Source organism: Odontesthes bonariensis, chromosome 12, assembly GCF_027942865.1.
Source record: "Odontesthes bonariensis isolate fOdoBon6 chromosome 12, fOdoBon6.hap1, whole genome shotgun sequence".
Lineage (NCBI taxonomy): Eukaryota > Metazoa > Chordata > Actinopteri > Atheriniformes > Atherinopsidae > Odontesthes > Odontesthes bonariensis.
Genome location: NC_134517.1, coordinates 10,649,913 through 10,669,280, shown reverse-complemented (window position 1 = coordinate 10,669,280; position 19,368 = coordinate 10,649,913). Strand labels below are relative to the sequence as shown.

General features: G+C 41.2%; 1 protein-coding gene and 1 long non-coding RNA gene across 2 annotated transcripts; both read left to right on the top strand.

The window, feature by feature from the left end:
• The first annotated feature begins 327 nt into the window (after window positions 1-327).
• LOC142396094 (uncharacterized) lies at window positions 328-16,730 on the top strand. Its single transcript, XM_075478628.1, has 3 exons — window positions 328-573; window positions 2,554-2,804; window positions 15,677-16,730. The coding sequence occupies exons 2-3, from the start codon at window positions 2,580-2,582 to the stop codon at window positions 16,373-16,375; spliced, it is 924 nt and encodes a 307-aa protein (XP_075334743.1). The 5' UTR covers window positions 328-573; window positions 2,554-2,579; the 3' UTR covers window positions 16,376-16,730.
• Window positions 12,681-15,316, top strand: LOC142396093 (uncharacterized). Its single transcript, XR_012772506.1, has 4 exons — window positions 12,681-13,705; window positions 13,778-13,893; window positions 13,982-14,091; window positions 14,193-15,316. It is a non-coding gene; the product is annotated as an uncharacterized LOC142396093 (long non-coding RNA).
• Window positions 16,731-19,368: the final 2,638 nt, after the last annotated feature.

The following is a 19,368-nucleotide window of genomic DNA, read 5'->3' as shown; positions in this document are numbered from 1 at the left end:
TAAAACATTACCAAAATATAGTAATAATACATTCAATACATTTTTGGTATTTCTGACGTATTTTTTCTGGTAAATTGATTAAATAACAACATTTTTGGCATAGTGATGCAATAGCTGACTGGTCTTTAATTAAGTAAGTTTTTTCAGCATGACTTTGCAGCTGTGATGATGAATTGATGAATTTCTCTGTTGTTGTCAGGGAGTTGTTGTTGTCATCGTTCTATGTCTATGAGTACGCATATTGAGAAACGGTCCTGGTCTGGTGCGTAACGTTTAAAAATATGTGCTTCCGGTACACTTGCTTTTATTTTGAAAGGCTTCGTATCAACTTCCGGTCCTCATGCGCAGGTCTGCAGACAGACTCTCTCGAAGTTACTGGACACGCGCTTCAAAGTCAAGACCCTGTTGGAAACATAGTATGTCTATGGTTGGAAACATCACTACAGACAAATACGCACATTGAGAAACGGCCCATTACCCGACACACACTGCGAAGCCTCGGCTCATCTCGGAACATCTCGGAACATGTGGTAACATAGGGTAACATAGCAAGCATCAGAAAGCTGCATGCAGGTGAGTCCAGAAAAGAATGAATTTAGCGGTCAGTCGTTAGCAGAAATGTCTTCAAAGTGCTCTGTGTCATTGGTTTGATTCCTGCTCCTGGACACGGGCAGTCAGAACATGCAGCAGAGAGTAAAAAGTTCAAATAGCCTGGCTGCTATTCACAGTTAGCCCGGCCTGCTAATGCAAATGCTTGATAGAAGTGTGCAGCCAAAACATGTGATTTGATGTGTTTAACGTACAGTACAATATGCCATATTTCATGATTAGATCTTAAAATGGGACTTAATTATGGTCAACATAAATACTTTAATTACATTAAGAGTTTAAGTTGTGTGAAGAGGAGTCATATTATTATTATAAAGACTTGTGGATGATCCAGGAAAGTATCACAGGAGCAGTAGACATACAGTTCTCCTCAGTATCAGTGTCTTATTTCTCAGATTTACACTCAGAAGCCCATTAAAAGACAGTCTGACTGTCCTCTTCAGACAGTCTATAGAGTATATTATTACATTTTTTTTCTGAATTTGATCAAAAAGCTACACATATTTTGAACTGTGACCTTAGTGGGTCTTTAAAGAAGCATTTTAAAGTTCACAGGTATTTAAATAAAAACTACAATAATGAGTTTAAGGTGAAACACCACAGGTGAATTGGGTAATATTTTAGAATAATAGATATCACCATGAAACTTCCTCAGTTGATTACTTATACAAGTATGAAAAAAATATGTATTACAAGTTTTAGAAATTTGTATGCTTAGTTATTCAAATTAGGCATTATCTCATTAAATATGTGCACATTTGCATATATTTCCGGAAGATAGATCTGATAAAGCCAGGTGCAAAATTATTTTTTCATTTTGTTTATACACAAAATGAAAAGAAAATTAGAAGGATTTCAAATATACTGTCCATAGTCTAAAAAACATAGATTTTTGCCATTTTTTTTCATTATAATGTCACATAAATCAGGCCAGGAATGATTTATCAACAAATCCTTCTGTAAATATCTTCAGAATACTGCTAAGTGTATAACTGGAGAGTTTGGTGTTAGTAGGTGCTCCATAGGCTGAGATATTGATACTGGAAAAATACAAAAAACTGATTTTGAGAAAACGGCATTTAAATATTTAAATAGGGGAATTCAATACATTTGTATTTGCTCAAGAACAGAATAAATGCTCAGGCCCTTAGTAATACTAATATTGAATAAAATAATCATATTAATAAAGAATACAAGCTCAAAACAATAAAAGATTGCATATCAATTCATTGAGATGTGCGACATGAATGACTTATGACGGTGCCACTGCTGTGTCGCACAGGCACCGTCAATAACTCCGTCATTTTCTTTTATTGCATCTTGCAAAGTGCAATTGTTGCTTTCTCTTCTTTGAAAGTTGCGGTGTTACGGGGCATTTTCGGAGATTCAGCGAAAGCTAAACACAGAAATGTCAGAGTCGACCACGTGATGCGTCTGAGCGAATCACGTTAGCAGAAACGAGCAGCAGCCAATGAGATTCGGTCATTAGCTATAAATCCGCCTTTAGACATCCACGATTGGTTACTGATAGAAAGGAAGTGCCATTATTTGGGTGACATATCATTGTGCAGGAGACTCGGAGCTTTCCAACGATACCGGTCATGACAGACTTCAGTAAATAGACGAAGTTCGGCATGGCGCGTTGGAATGCTAACTTTTTGGTAAATTCGGGCGAAACGTACTGCCGCGAGTAAACAAAATGTAATAAAACAAACATTTTAATTCATGTTTTCAACATTCTCTTTATAGCAGGTCTATAGAACACATATTGAAGGAGTAGACTGGCCCAAAATCTCAAAATTGACCACATGAAAAATCACTGTTTTTGCCTGCTGTGTCTAGATGGTTAAAAACTGTGCAGAAAGGTTATCAAGAGAAGAAGAAAAGTGGGTGTGGTTTAACAAGCTGCACGCCACAGCTGGATCTGATCGTATGTGCTGACAGTTGCAGAGTCCATCAGTCGGACCAGAATGGAGCAGAACCAGGAGCTGAAGCAGGAACTGAAGCAGGAACTGAAGCAGGAACTGAAGCAGGAACTGAAGCAGGAGCTGAAGCAGGAGCAGGACCAGGAGCAGGACCAGGAGCAGGACCAGGAGCAGGAGCTGAAGCAGGAGCTGAACCAGGAGCTGAACCAGGAGCTGAACCCCTCCACCAGGAACAGAGCCAGCTCATCCTCTGGGTCCACCGGGCCACAGGTCAGTGTGGAGGACGTTTTTATTTTATTTCTTATTTATTTGTTTCGGACACTGCACATTAATCAACATATCAGCAAAGCATCAATGTAAATACAGTGAACCCTCGTTTTTCGCGGGGGTTACGTTCCAAAAAAAACCTGTGATAGGCGAAATCCGTGAAGTAGTAACCTTTATTTTTTTTTACAATTATTATAGGCTACAATGAAATACTCCATAATACATTGAAACCAAAGAACAAAACCTTTTTACAGGCCCAAGCATTTGTTTAAAGGTACAATGTGCGATTTCTTCTACTGCCTGGGGTTGAACGGAGGTTGATTTTACTCTATATCGCCACCTCCTGGCCAGAAAAACTGCCGGTCCGGCGCTATCAGTTAGCCTGCTAATTCTGCAGTAAAACTCAGCTATGCTGCGTATAAACTTTGGTTAGGACATGCCAGTAGGATTATTTCTGCACACTCTTATGGTATGTATAGGTGTTTTTTGTATGCAATACGCTTCAAAATGACATAAAAATCGCACATTGTGCCTTTAACACATAAAAGTACTGTATAAACGTTTTTTTTTTTTTTTTAACAAATAACTACTGTACTGTAAAACAATAATTTTGATCATCAATACGAACTGAAGGCTTGGATTAGAAAGGGAGAAAATGAAAAAATACAAAGTACAGTAGGACAAATAGTGACTCACGTGTATTTCACTGCTCTTCTGACTGAGCCGCTGCATCCTGACTCCGCTCTGTAGCATTTTTTTCTTCTAAAGCTCGCAGTGCAGGTGTGTTTTTACGAGAGAAGAACACAGTTATCGGTAGTTGTTGTCACTCTTTTCTTCTGGGCAAAAAAAGCCGGCGAAACCCGCGAAGAAATATAATGGTTTCTGTCAACATCTCAGTAGACTGATTGTTCGTGCTTCCGTGTGTGAAAAAGCAGGACTAATGAAAAATGCATTGATTTCTGATACCACAACTGAAGTCAGCAGAAAGGGAGGAGCCCCCCAAAAAACGTAGGAAATACGATCCCGAATATTTAAAATTAGGGTTTACGTGGTCTGGTTCTGAGAGCGCACCTCTGCCGCAATGTGTAGTGTGTAAAGAGACATTGGCAAATGACAGTATGCGGCCATGCAAACTGCGCCGTCAGAAACGAAACACACGACTTTAGTTGACAAGCCACTGGAGTTTTTTGAGAGGAAACTTGATGAATTGAGATCACAAAAAGCAGTAATGCGTTCGTTTGGCACCACTAACGCTAAGGCAACTGAGGCATCTTATCGAGCTGCTCTCCATATAGCGAAGGCAGGCAAGCCCCATACTGATGGAGAAACATTTCTGCTCCCTGCAGCCAGTGATGCTGGGAGAAGCGGCTGCAGCTAAACTTGACACGATCCCAATGTCTGACAACACCATCCAGCGACGATTATCCGACGTGGCTTACGATGTCAAAGAGCAGGTGGTGAACAGTGTTCGCAAAAGCCCCATCCACGCCATTCAACTGGATGAGTCCACTGACGTTGCACACTGCGGTCAATTGATGGTGTACGTCAGGTTTATCGAAGAGCATTTGGCTGCCGGGAGTAAAACAGACAGACTGTTTATTTTTTTTTCAAATGTAAACAACAGTTTTGGACCCAACTGGCAGCGTGGCTCCTGAGAGAATGGCAGCAGCTTCTTGAATTGAATTGGCATGACAGTATAATACAGTGTCGTCAGTATATGGTTGTATCTTTATATTTCTACAGACATGTGGTAAGTTATGGACATTTAGGATGAATAAAACATTACCCAATATTGAGCCCTGTGGTACTCCAGCAGAAGAAGTGAGGTATGAAGATGACGAATCACCAATTTGAACTGTCTGTTTCCTGTGCGACAGGTATGATTTCATCCAGCAGAGGGCACTATTTGAAAAGTTGAAATGAGTTGATTTAGCAATAAAGCACATAATGATTAAAGGTGTCAAAAGCACGCTTTAAATGAAGAAATACAGCAGCTACAAAGCCACCCTGATCCAACAAGCTCTTTTTGTTTTCTAATAATGCTGAATGAAAATTTGATTCATTCTGAATGAAATATCCTAAATCCAAACTGCATTGGATGAAGAGTGGCATGGCCATTATTTCAGTGTTCAGTCAGTTCTGTGGTAACCCATTTCTCCACTATTTTGGAAATTCTAGGTAAAATACTTATGGGTCGATAGATTTTGTCAGCCTTAAAGGCGGGGGTGCCCCGAGCAATCTTCCATGTCGATGGTACCGTTCCTTGTTTTATGGATAGATTTACAAGATGTGCAACTGGGTCAGCAAGAGCCTGTTAATTGGTCTTTAAAAGGTCACTAGTAAGACCAAATTAATCTCTGGCCTTTTTAGAGATGAAATATGTGAGCATTTAAAGGGCTTCGCAAGTTCCTCAACTGATTCAGTGAAAAATCTATTGATAACTCAATGTCGTTATTTTCCAGAATATTAGACCTTCTAGATTTTGGATTTCCTCATTCAGGAATTGTTGCTGGCTTTTGGGTATGAAGTAGAACTGGTGACCTCTGGTGGATGCCATTAAATGCTTCCTCTTAATTTTTCATGAGCACAAGATAAAATTGTGATCAGACAGGCCAGATGATAGATTAAAAGTCTTAGAGATTTATTCAGGATTATTAGTAAATATTAGATCAATCGTTGTATTTGACGTATTAGTTATTATTGTCGCGCCTTTTATAATTTGTGTCAAATTGTACTCATCCATCAGCTGTTTAATTTTTTTCCTGACTTGATGTCCCAGTTGATATTAAAATCAGCGAGTAGGATAATTTCCTTTTTCGAGTTGCAGTGATTTAAGATTGTCTGAAGATGATCATAAAACACATCCTTTGCTGAGGTGGATCCAGACAAATAGCAGTAAAAGACATTGCAGAGCAGAGTGATGCATTTAGACCAATACACTCAGCGTTAACGTCTTTAGGCCACCTTATAAGTTCACGTTGAAACTTCTCTCTGACATAGATTAATACTCCCCCACCTCGCCCTGCTTCTCTAGCCTTTCTAAATACATTATATCCTGGAATGCTGGTAGCTGCTGTAGATGATGATGAATGTGTCAACCAACTTTCAGATATTCCAAGTATATCAATATTAGAGTCACTTAATAAATGTTCCATTTGCTCAGTTTGTGTTTTTCCTGGTTAAAAACAGCAAAGTGTTTCCTGGTTTCATCTCCTCTCTCTGAGCTGCAGATCCAGATGTGCTTAGACTCAACATGTGCTGCAGGCTGAATGATCTGCTGGAAGAAAATCAGTGGGCAGATTGTTGTGGTGGGACGTTTTCTGGCTCTCAGTCTGCAGATTTGAGAGGTTCAGGAGCTAATCTTCATTATTTGTGTTTAAAGTCTCTGGGTTACATGAATTGAACCTGGTGGTAATATTCTGGGTCTTTAATGGTTAGATGACAGGTTTGTAGAGTTGTTTTAACAAAGAGAAACAAAGGTTGAGTTAAAACGGACTGTGTTTCCCTGATGGCTGTCGAGCTGAATGGCTGTAGACCTCTGAGTTGTAAGCTGGAACAGAGGGTTAGTGTAAAGAATGTCATGTATTACCATCGCTGTTACTTTTATTCCTTTAAACCAGTGGTCATCAACTTTTTTCAGCCCAACCTCTACATGGTGTTTAAGTGAACAACTTGGACAAGACTCTGGTTCCTTCCATCATTTAGAAATATTGTAGCAGACTTCCGGCGGCGCCATGTTTGTGTAGGACGCAAAAGTTGCAGCTCTGCCGTTTAACCAATTTACCAAATCGATATTTGAACAAAACTCAGCAAAAACATGTCTAACGATACCACAAAGGCGGGCGCTAGCAACAGGTTCGCCAGATATCAGTTTAGAAACAAAGGAGACGAAAAATCATTGGAACCAGCTGATGCTAACAAGCCTGCTAACCCCGACGAAGCTAGCGCGGGCAAAACCACTGATGCTGCCGTGACCAACTTGGAGGGGATGCTTCACGCTATCGTCGAACCGAGAAATACGGGTAGACATTCTGCAGATGAGTATGGATGTAAAGGAATTCAAAGGCCAAGCTGAGGAATCATTCACAAGACTTGAAACATCAGTTGGAGGTCTGAGTGCACAACTAACAAAGTTGGAAAAGAGGGTCGTTGACACAGAGGAGCGGATAACAACTACGGAGGAGACCACCGCGACCCACGGAAGAGCCATCGGCTTCCTACTGCAACGCGAGGCGGAATTATTTGAACGGTGTGAGGATCTTCAGAACAGACACAGAAGGCAAAACTTAAGGTTGTATCAGGTTCCCGAAGGAAGCGAGGGGAGAGACATGACCACCTTCATTAAGAAGCTGCTGCCGACGGCGCTGACTGATCTGCCGCTAACCGATCTGCCGCTAACCGAAGCCGACATCAGGATCAACCGGGCGCATAGAGCACTTATGCCAAAACCGAAAGAAAACGACCCGCCTCGCTCCATCGTGATTAAATTCGCGGACTACACAGTGAAGGAACAGGTCCTGCAGCAAGCCTGGAGACAGCGCATAGTGAAGATGGGTGAGAAACAAATCTACTTTGATAATGACTACTCTCCAGAGCTGCTGAGGAAACGCGCTCAGGTCAGATATGTTGTTAAACAGCTGAAAGAGAAAAACGTGAAAGCGAAGTGCATATACCCAGCCCGACTGAGGATGATGGTGGGATCCGAGGAAAAAACTTTCCAGACCGTGATGGACGCAGCGCCGGTGCTTAAGGATCTCAACATTCAGGTCCGAGTGGATGAGCGGGATAAAGTGGAGCGAGAGCTGGCCAGGCACAGGTGGGAGACACGGGTCGCCAACCGAAGAGGGTGGAATGTCAGCATGCTTACAGAAGAGGACTGCAGGTTTTTCTTCCCATGAAGTAACTTGGAATATCGTGCAAAATGTAAGGTTTTTCCACTTTATTTAGGCAGCTGTGAATAATTCATTGCTAGATGTAAAGTTAAATCGTCTTGTTACTCTCCAGGTACAGTGGTGTTGTTGGGCTATATATCTTTTTATAATTTATAATTTATTTTTATTTTTTATTTTTATTTTTTCCTTCTTCTTGAAACCTTGTTTCAAGTTTATATTTCTCTAACTAATATTTATTTTCACTTTGCTGAGTCCAGAATGTAACGATAGCATATTATTTGGTTGTTTTGGTTTATGGCAGCAGCTGCAATTGACTTATTATGGGTGATTTACACCCAGCCATTGCAGGGCAGCAGCAGTTAACTCCATGGAGTGGGTCTGCTGCACAATGTGACTATAGCCGCTTTTCGGACTGTAGGAACCTTTGGCAGTTCTAATAACCTTTTAATCCGCGGGGCCGTTTTCTCCCGTGTTCGGACATACAGGAACTCGGGGCTTTCTCCCTCAGTTCCTATAACTATTTAGCTCCTTCTCCGAGGTCGGGTCTTTTCATAGTTCTTATAGAACGAATCTAACGGAGGTGTGTGGTGGTCGGTAGCTACGCCCCATGTCATGCTATCACGGCTGAAATGTTTCCTCAAAGACACAGACACAACCGGCGGGTGTTTAATAAGTTAACTTACACTTGTCTCATTTGTCTGCAGCGCTCTGCTCTCCTTTCTTCCTTCATGAAATAAAAAAGTATCTCCTGACTCTCTCTGTGAGCTTTTCCAGCCTCGATATTAGACGCCTGATGTGATTGTCCATGATTAATATCACCATCATGCAGACCATAAACACGGTGGCCTCCCCGCTCTCCATATTAGCTTCTTGGTGGTGTTTTTTCTACTCTCCTTACTTTTGCCGTTTTGTTTTGTGTTTGAATGTAGCGCTAAACGGCTAACGGCTAACACGTCACTGAAGCAGACGGCTGCGCGCGGCGCATCAGTCCCGACCTGGTCCCGACTCATGTGCGAATGCAGACTGAAACAGTTCCGCTGGGGAAGGATAGTTATCAGAACGAAATTTGAGGAGGGTAGTTCTGATAACTAATTTCTTAGAACGGTCTGTCCGAAAGCGGCTATTATCCCAGAGGGCTCCCGCCACCCGCTGCCCAGTTCTATACGGGGACTGGTCACTACTGAAGAAAGGCCAGTTGAGGACTTACATAGTTTCTGTTCTTTTTTGTGTTACTTCCTTGACAACTGACCGGATTTTTACAACAGGTGGCAGTGCACTTGACATCCATAAGTTGACTACAAAGCATCATGACAGTAAGGATTAATATAAGTGTAATATGGAAGGTTTGACTGTAGTTAGCTACAACATAAAGGGTCTGGGAAATCCAATCAAAAGGAAAAAAATACTTAACTAACTCAAAGCTTTACAATGTTCAGCTGCAATGTTACAAGAGACACATCTCTCTGAGGCAGAACACCTGAAATTAAAGAGGGACTGGGTGGAACAAATATACAGTGCATCTCATGGAGGAGGGAGGAAAAGGGGGGTTGCTATCCTATTTAGAAGGAATGTTTTTTTTAACTGCGAAAAAGTATTGAAAGACAAAGAAGGCAGATATATTATGGTGATAGGTACGATTGGGGAAAATAGATTTACATTTTTTTAACCTGTACGCACCGTATGAGGATTGTCCCTTTTTTTTTTTTTTTTTTTTTTTTTTTAAGAATATAGCCTCCAAACTGGCTGATGAAGGGAATCATAGTGGTTGGGGCTGTGTACTAAATTTAAATATGGACAGGCTACCTGCTGTGAAGGGACCTCAAACTAGAAAAGCAGCTACTGTTCTGGGAATGATGGAGGGACTGGGCCTGATTGATGTATGGCGATATCATCATCCCAGAGACAGAGACTATACATATAGGTCCCAAGTTCACGGAAGTTACTCCAGATTAGACATGTTTCTTGTTTCAAAGGCTGATGTGCATAGAGTGACAGAGTGCAAGATAGAACCCATAACCTTGTCAGATCATGGTCCCATTAAGATGAAAATAAATTTAGGTCTAGAAAAACAATTCAGATACTGGAGACTTAATGTCTCAATACTGAATGACCCCCTGACCCAACAGGAAATACGTGAGAAGATAAAAGAATATATTGATATAAATGATAGCGGAGATGTTACTCCATCTATTTTATGGGATGATGCCAAAGCTGTTGTGAGGGGACATATCATTCAAATTACATCGAGAATAAAAAGACAAAGAGAAGCCAGGAGACTTGAACTGGAGACTGAAATTATTAGGTTAGAAAAAGAACACAAAATTTCAAGAAAAAAAGAATACACTAGAATTATTAAAACAGGAGAGACAAAAATTAGATGATCTGCTCACATGCAAAGCAGAGGGAATGCTTAGATTTGTAAAAATAAAATATTGTGAAATGGGGAATAAAGCAAGCAGGCTATTGGCTTTTCAGTTACGGAAAGCTCAATCAAACCGTGTGGTACCTAAAATTAAACACCCCGACACAAATAGAATCACCTCCCAGCCGAAAGAAGTAGCAGAGGCATTTGCTGCATACTATACAAAATTATATGAAGGTCAAGAATTAACAGGGAAGGAGGAGAAAATAACAAAACTTTTGGACTCGATCAAATTGAACAGATTATCACAGGATGAGACTGAGATGCTATCTTCTCCCATAACAGTACAGGAAATAATAGATAGTATTAGTAAATTAAAGAACAGTAAATCCCTAGGTGTCGACGGATACTCGGGGGAATATTATAAAGTTTTTGTTCACGAACTAGCCCCAATTTTATGTCGGGTATATAATTATGCGCTGGATGAAAGAGATCCCCCAAAAACCTGGTCTGAGGCAATTATCACAGTAATACACAAAGATGGAAAGGACCCCACTCAGTGTATGGGTTATCGGCCAATAAGTCTGCTTTGCCAGGATTTAAAAATTCGGACCTCTATCTTGGCAAATAGAATACAAAGACACATCTGGAAATTAGTTAACTTTGATCAAACAGGACTCCATCAATGCTTCTCAGCTTAGATGCTGAGAAAGCTTTTGATAGACTGGACTGGACATTTTTGGAGCAAACAATGGCTCATATGGGCTTTAACGAAACCTTTTTGGGTTGGATTAGAGTGTTTTATATGAATCCGAAGTCAAGAGTCAGAGTTAATGGCCAATGCTCCGACTTTTTTTTATATAGGACGGGGGACAAGGCAGGGGGACGCGCTCTCGCCAGCCCTGTTCACTCTTAGCATTGAGCCCCTTGCGGAATTGATTAGAAGTAACCCCCTTCTACAAGGAATAAGAGATGAGAGTGGAAAACAACATAAAATTGCCCTATACGCGGACGACATATTATTGTTTATTGAAAATCCCCTCCACTCAGTCCCGGCTCTTCTACAAAATCTTAAGGAATATGGCCTAGTATCCGGTTATAAAGTCAATCCTAGTAAATCAGAAGCAATGATGGTGTCTGGGATATGGCCTAGCCAACTTGATGATATAGTGTCCTTTCGCAGATCTAAACAAGGTTTCAAATACTAAGGGATCATGCTCACTCCCCAGGTAACACAACTATACCAGGCGAATTATAAAAAGATATTTAAGATATTTAGAAACGAAGTGGCAAGATGGGATGTGCTACCATTATCCCTTTTGGGTAGAGTAGAGGCTGTTAAAATGAATCTACTTCCCAGAATTTTGTTTTTGTTTCAGTCTCTCCCAGTCGGGATCCCAACATCAGTCTTCAACATGCTGGACAAGCTTATTTCTAAATTTATATGGCAAAATAAGAGACCAAGAGTGAGACTTAAAACGCTCACTCTTGGGAAGGACAAGGGTGGACTCAGCCTCCCCAATTTAAAATATTATTTCTGGGCAGCACCATTAACAGCAGTGGTAGCTTGGATTAACAATGACATAGAATCGGGATGGGTGAACATAGAACAGAGCTCATTGCCAGTAATACCTTTATCCACTTTAGTGTTTCTAAACAAGCAGTCCCAGAAGAAATTTGAAATAAAAAATGTATGGGTAAAACACACGTTAAAAGTATGGTCGACAGTCCAGAAGAGAATTAGAGGAACAGCTGCCCTTTCAAGGGCTATGCAGATTACTGGAAATCCAGATTTCCCCCCCTCAACAACGGATATCACTTTTAAGAGGTGGACAGGCATGAACCTGAAGGTTATTGACCAGTTGCTGTGTGAAACTGGTGTACAGCCATTCTCCTATCTCCAGGACAAATTCCTTTTACCCCAAAGTGATATGTTCCGATATTTTCAGATAAGAAATTAAATCACAAACCGACTGGAATATAATTAAAAATGCTCCAACGAACATTAGAGACTTACTTTATTAATATAATTAAACATCAATTACCCAATAAAAAAAAAGCATGTTTCCCATGTATACAGAAACCTGCTACTAGATACATCGGATAATACTTTTTATATCAAAACCAAATGGGAGCTGGAGTTAAATATTGTAATTGAGGATGGGGAGTGGGAAACAATGTGCACTGGATGTCATAAAGGTATCAATAGTAACATATGGAAGGAGTTTGACTGGAAGATGAAGACTAGGGTCTTTAGGACGCCTGCCGTGGTCTCTAAATTTGTAGATAACCCACCGGCAGTATACTGTTGGAGAGGGTGTGGAATGGTGGACGACCACTCAAACATATTTTGGGATTGCCCAATGATGCTTCCCTTTTGGAAGGGGGTAAAGAGCGAGATAGATAGAGTTCTGGGAATCAATGTACTATTCACCCCAAGTCAGTTTCTTTTTGATCTAACTCCTGAAGGCATGTACACTAGAGACCAAAAGCACTTGTTACATATACTTTTGATGACTGCTAGAAAAATGGTGACAATAAAATGGATGAATCCACAGCCACCTACAGTGGAAACAGAAGCTGAGGGAGGTGTATGGAATGGAAGCTTTAACCGCTCAACTACAATTAAGGTCTGATGTTTTTGTGAGGAGGTGGCTACCTATAGCAAGATATCACTCTGAGGGGAATCCCACAATATGCTGGAGTGTCTTAACTGTCCCTTTATTTATTTTACTTACTTGTTATTTTTCACTCATTAGTATTATCCTGGGGCCCGTTGCACAAAAGTAGGATTTAGACATCCAGGATGAGTTAGTTAGCCAGGTTCAAGGAATCCAAAACATGGGCGCCCAGGCTTAGTTGGTTGCACAAAGGCCAATCCAGGATGAGCAGACACGGATTCATTAAGCCAGGTGAAAGCGATCCTGGATAAGTGCAGCACACGGCTTTCTTAAATAGACCCCACGATCGATCATAGATTCACTGATTCACCATGGCAACAAGGGCGGCGTATTCCTCCCCAGCAGAGCAATAATTATTAATGGAAGCATATGAAGAGGTGACGGAGAAAATAAAACAAAAAGGAAATACTGCCACAGTTAAAAAACAAAGGGAGCAAGCGTGGCAAACCATTGCTGACCGCCTGAAGGCGTAAGTAGTACACAAATCACACTCACCACTCCACTGAAACTATCACAATTAGGCAGTGTTCGAACTACGGGGGACTCGGGGGATCCGAGACCCCCTGAAACTGACACGAGACTCCCCCGAAAACATGATTTGGGAAATGTTGAGGGGTCTCTAAAATATTGGCAAAATGTGATTTCCCCTGATGAGTTATGATTGCAGACGCGATGCGTGTGGAGGTGTGGAGCCTGTGTGCGTAATTGGCATAAAGCTGTGCTGTCCGCCGCGTATGATTCTGTATAGCTTCTCATGTGTTTTCGAGATCCGCGCTCTGAGTCAAGCGCAAGCAAGCAACCAAAATGGACATGGCAGCAACTTTTTATTAAGAATGTGCCTGCCCACACATTGCCTGTACTGTTTCAGCAGTGAAAAAAACGCAATTAAAGGACTTGCAAGCATCTTCATCTCCTTCCCTGGGCATAGAAGACTCTGTGACATCAAGGAGGAGTTCTATAGGATTGCAGGTAAGAAAAAAATTACAGTTACAATTACAATGTTAACATTCAGAGGAAGATACTCATTGCATCGTATTACAGGTTTCCCCAATGTCATTGGTGCAGTGGACTGCACACACATCAAAATAAAACCCCCCTTATGTGGCCATGAGGGGGATTTTGTGAACAGGAAAAACTTCCACAGCATCAATGTACAGGTGAACATGACTTTTGATAAAGTTAATTAATGAACACTGTACATTGCCTGTACTGTGCATTAATTGGTTTAACATCTTATCATTTCAGATGGTCTGCAATGCTGACTATTTAATCAGTAATGTTGTGGCAAAGTGGCCCGGCTCGGTCCACGACCCGAGTGTTTCGGAACTCAGAGATCTATTGGCGCCGATCACAAGGTGAGCCACAGAACCTCTATTGATAACCACTTTTAACATAATGGCTGTGTTAAGAATGTCACTACTTATGAGGTTGTGATGGTAACATTTTGTATTCACAGGTGAATTCCTGGGTGTATTGCTGGGTGACAGAGGGTATGCCTGCCAGCCTTTTCTGCTCACTCCATTTGCAGACCCTCTGGAGGCACAACTGGCATACAACCATGCCCATGCCAGAACAAGGGCCCGGATCGAAATGACATTTGGCCTACTGAAGGCATGTTTTCAGTGTCTGAACCACCTGAGAGTCAGCCCAGACAGGGCATGTGATATCATTGTGGCCTGTGCTGTCCTCCACAATGTGGCCTGCCTGAGAAAGGAGAGGGCCCCCAGAGTGCCAGCTCTCATAGACTGGGACAATCCTGCCATCTTCCCGGATTACGACTGTGGTCGGCTGGTCAGAGACCAATATGTGTTAAATTATTTTAATTAATATTGCATGTTTATTTAAGTTGGGCCTGCAATGGCAGAGGAATTTTTGTTAGGTTTTTGTGCTGTATAGGCAAGGCAATTTTATTTGTATAGCCCATTTTTACAAACAGTTTGTCTCAAACTGCATGCTTTGATTCTGTGCTTTTTGTCTTGTAGAGCACTGTGTGACTTCAGTTTTGAAAGGAGTTGATGGTTTACTTGCTTTGATTCATCCTTGTTCAATAAAGGAACATCATGGTACTCTCTAATGTGTATTTATATTTATATGGTGATGTACTTTATGTGTAGTCTGTGGGAAACTAAATTATCTAGTGGTTCATCTAAAATCATCAGTTATCTAAAATGATTGTAATTAATGATCACAAATGTTTCAATAATGATAGTGGGTATAGTTAAATGTTTTAACAATATGTTCTAGGCAGTGGAATAAATATTGGTTTCCATATGTGGCGACCGCTGACTGAGATAAGGAATGAGATTAAATAGATCCTGGAACTTAGCCTGGTCTGGAGCAGGCTAGCTTCACAGAATAAATCTCCATGGTAACTTAGGTCTGAACATATCCCGCTTCCCTTATCCTACTTTTGTGCAACCGGATCACGGATAAGTTGATCCAGGATAGCCAACAAATCCCCGCTTAATCCCTTATCCTACTTTTGTGCAACGGGCCCCAGGTTTCTGGGCCCCAATGTTTTTTGTTTTTGTTTTTTTTTTTGTGTGTCGCTAGTACTGTCTCATAATTTGTGAATGTTGTCAAGGAATGTTTGTGTTTCCCTTAATAAAAATAAAGTTCTAAAAAAAAAATAAATATTGTAGCTCAAGTTCCTTTTCAGAGTTTCATCATGACAAAAATAATTAGTAAAAGAGCAAAAAGCAAAGAGTTTACTGCTTAAAAAGCTGATCGTGTGCAGAGCACATCAGAGCACAGTGTTGATGGCTGAGGGCACTTATGAATGGACCCTCAGTGTTCACGTTTGATCTGAGATATTGAGACCTGTGTGGCTCAGTCTGTCCAGGTCCAGTTAGAATATGTTGGTTAGCGTAGGTTATTTTAGAGAAATCTATTGTGTGAACTTCACAAGGATCTAAGTCTTCTTCCTCTCTGTCATTACAGAAACATAGCGCCCAAGAGGGATCCAGATGGCACTGCTGTAAGGACTGTGGGACAGTTATCAAACGATCAAATCTGAGGTATCATCAGAGGATTCATACTGGAGAGAAGCCTTACAGCTGTGGTCAGTGTGGGGCAGCTTTCACTGCTTCATCTAGTCTAAAGACGCACCAACGTATTCACACAGGAGAGAAACCTTTCATCTGCGGTCAGTGTGGGGCAGCTTTCACTCAATTATCTAATCTAAAGAAACACCAACGTATTCACACAGGCGAGAAACCTTTCATCTGTGTTCAGTGTGGGGCAGCTTTCACTGAAATAGGTAATCTAAAGACACACCAACGTATTCACACAGGAGAGAAGCCTTACAGCTGTGGTCAGTGTGGGGCAGCTTTCACTGATTTATCTAGTCTAAAGAAACACCAACGTATCCACACAGGAGAGAAACCATACAGCTGTGGTCAGTGTGGGGCAGCTTTCACTCAATTATCTAGTCTAAAGAAACACCAACGTATTCACACAGGAGAGAAACCATACAGCTGTGGTCAGTGTTGGGCAGCTTTCACTCAATTATCTAGTCTAAAGACACACCAACGTATTCACACAGGAGAGAAACTTTTCAGCTGTGGTCAGTGTGGGGCAGCTTTCACTCAATTAGGTAATCTAAAGAAACACCAACGTAGTCACACTGCAGAGAAATGATTGGCTTAAATCAACAACAATTTTTACGGCAGATAAGCAAACATTCACTTGGGAGCAGCTACAGGAACTACCAATCAGAAGCCTTGCATTTGTTCAGATTAAAAATCTTCTTTGTGGATTACCACCTTCTCTTGTCAAGACTTTAGTTCTGAATGTTCTGTGGGGAGCACATGTTTGAAGAACCATTGAAAGTGCTTTATAATTTGTTGGGATTGCTTTAACTGGGGACGGATCTCCCGACGCTCAAGACAAACATGGCATCAATTGTGAGTTGATGGACAGAACAATATGCAGTCTGTTTGAAAGTAGAAACATGTTTATTCTGTTATACTGAACATATTTGTTTTGTTTAAAGTTAAGATCCACAAAGTAGCTTTGCACCAGCTGTGGGTATTTATGTAAACATCTGAAGAAGCAATATATCATTTCAGTTTGATGTGAAGACGAGCTTTACACTAGTCTGTATTTCATTGTTCTGCATTTCATTAAAGGTCAGATGTAAACTTTTCTCATGCTTTTCATGTTCTTGCTATACAGATATTTGTGAAGAAAATATGTTTGCTTACGAGGGAAAGTTGACCCTTATCATCTACCCCAAAGACCCAGAAATCTTTAACGCAGTCTGAAAAAGGTTTGGAGTTGTTCTCTGTACTTCCCAGACAGCTGTATGATGTTCATGACTGAAGCTGAAAGTTAAGGCTGTTCCAACACTAAAAGGGCACGAGGCTCAACTTCAAGCTGTGAAACTTTCAAATGTCTGTTGTGTTGGAATCAGATGTGTTAACGCATTTTAGTCCAAACGTCATGGCTGCACTGAGGGAAAAGGCAGCTAAGCAGGCTAACGGTACTTTGAATTGAACCGTTTAACACAAGAAAACTGAGCTGATCTGTTTGTTGCTTCTACAACTGCTCAGTTACTCACACAATCAGGTACTAAGCAGATTTACCAAACAGACATTCTGCTGTAATCTCAGATGCTCTCAGTCGCGCTGCTCATGTTGTTTTAGTCCACAACTCTTCTTCTTCTTCTTCTTCTGCCCCGACGGCTACACAACTTACCCAAAACACCCGGTGGCAGAGTGTGCACTCGACACCGTTATACTTTATTAGATTGTATCTACAAACTCAAACGCTGATCATTTAAACCTGCTTTAGGCTGTTTTTGTTCCCTTTAGTTTTAAAGGAGACATATTTTACCTCTTTAAACAAGTTAGAATTGGTCTATGGGCTATACAAAACATGTTCATGAAGTTCTTTGCACAAAATCACTCTCACATAAAGAGATTTCACCAGCTCTATTCTTGCCAGTTTCAGTCTCTCCCAAAGTGAGCCGTTTAAAGGGCTCTGTCACTTTTATGCAAATAAGCTGTTGCTGGCCACGCCCCGCTCATGAGAGGCCTCTGGCTGCGTGTACCGTTTACCCTTTTGTTTTGAGGGTCCAAAAGGTACATATATGTACCTTTTTTTTTTTCTACATGCTGGGGTACAATAGACAGTCTGTGTTAGGGTACTTCAGTATAAGGGTACAAAACTATACCTTCAGAGTGTACTGCCCCAGTGACAAGCCATCATATCCCTAAATGTACAATTCTGTACTTTATTTTCTGAGAGTGTATTTTTAAACTGTTTTTTTAAATTCTTAGATTGTTTTTAAAGTGTTTATAATTGTATAAACATTTTTTATTGCTTTATTATGTCTTGCTACTGGATGCTTTAATTTCCTTCGGGATCAATAAAGCATCTATCTATCCATCTATCTCCTATGAATTAAGGGTTCATTTATTGTCAGTGCAGAGCTTTGCAGTCTCCAGCCTGACTCACCTGTGGTGCGTCTCTGGAGACCCAGGTGTCCAGCAGCAGCTCCAGTCTCTGCTGGTTATACCTCCCGGTGGTTTTCACAGCCACAAACAGGGAGCCCTCCTCCTCGCCGGGCCGCTCACCGCTCTCCTCTCCCAGGCTAGCCGCCTGAAATAATTTGAGAAAACATCCGCGCCCCCTGCAGCCAGCAGCTCCTTCCTCTGTCCGCCAGTGAGCACTCGCATTCCGGCCACCAGCAGACAGGTGACCGCGGCGACAACAGGCTCGGCTCGGCAAAAAGACTAGGGTCCAACGCTGGTCGAAAGGCGAGTCGAGTTGACACGGCAGCCCGGGTCGGCAGTGTGAACGCAACAGCGGACACGCTAAATTCGCGGATTAAACGCGGGTTATTCCTCAGTGTGAAAGGGGCTATTGATTCTTTTAAAAGCAGGAATCAACGTCAGATATTCATGATCTGAAGGGGATGAACTCCTGTGCTTCTGCAGAATATCTGAGTTTCCTCCAATGTGACCATGAAGTTAGTGTTTTTCACCATATGTATTTATATTTACACTAATATATAGATTTAATCTGCTGTAACTCGTGGTTGAATGGACGTTTTCCTCTTTCTTTAACTGCAGAATTCCACCGTAATATAATTCTAGTTAAAAAAAATAAAATAATAAACTCGTGTCAGCTTTAGTTATTTATAAATGTAGATTGATGATACAAATTGGATGGAAGCTTTTGGCTCCGGATGAAATGTTTTGGGTTCAGGTGGAACCGAACCAGGTCAACACCATTATTCCAGAATTCTTTGCATCTTCTTCAGATTTTCTCTGTGAAAACAGAGACTTCTGAACATGTTTCTGAGCTGGTGTGGATGAATGAATGAATGAATGAATGAATGAATGAATGAATGATTTATTTCTCTCTTCACACCATCATTTGACTTCAATTTCAGGTCATGGAAAGTAAAACAGTGTGGAGAAAAGGGTCCCCAAGTGAAGCTAAATATAAGCTTATAAGCCGGGGCCCAATGGTACAGTTGATAAGTTGGTTTTGTGGTAAATATAAAAAAAAGAAAATAGTCTGGCATACAATATGCAAAGCAGTTACAACAGCCTGCATTCACACCTCAGCATGCTGCATGGTTTTAAACACACAAAACCAGCCACATACCCTTACACACACAC

Coding starts and splice junctions, on each gene's coding strand:
- LOC142396094 (XM_075478628.1), top strand. CDS start 2,580: ATGGAGCAGAACCAGGAGCTGAAGCAGGAACTGAAGCAGGAACTGAAG. Junction 2,805..15,676: donor CTGGGTCCACCGGGCCACAG/GTCAGTGTGGAG, acceptor CTGTCATTACAG/AAACATAGCGCCCAAGAGGG.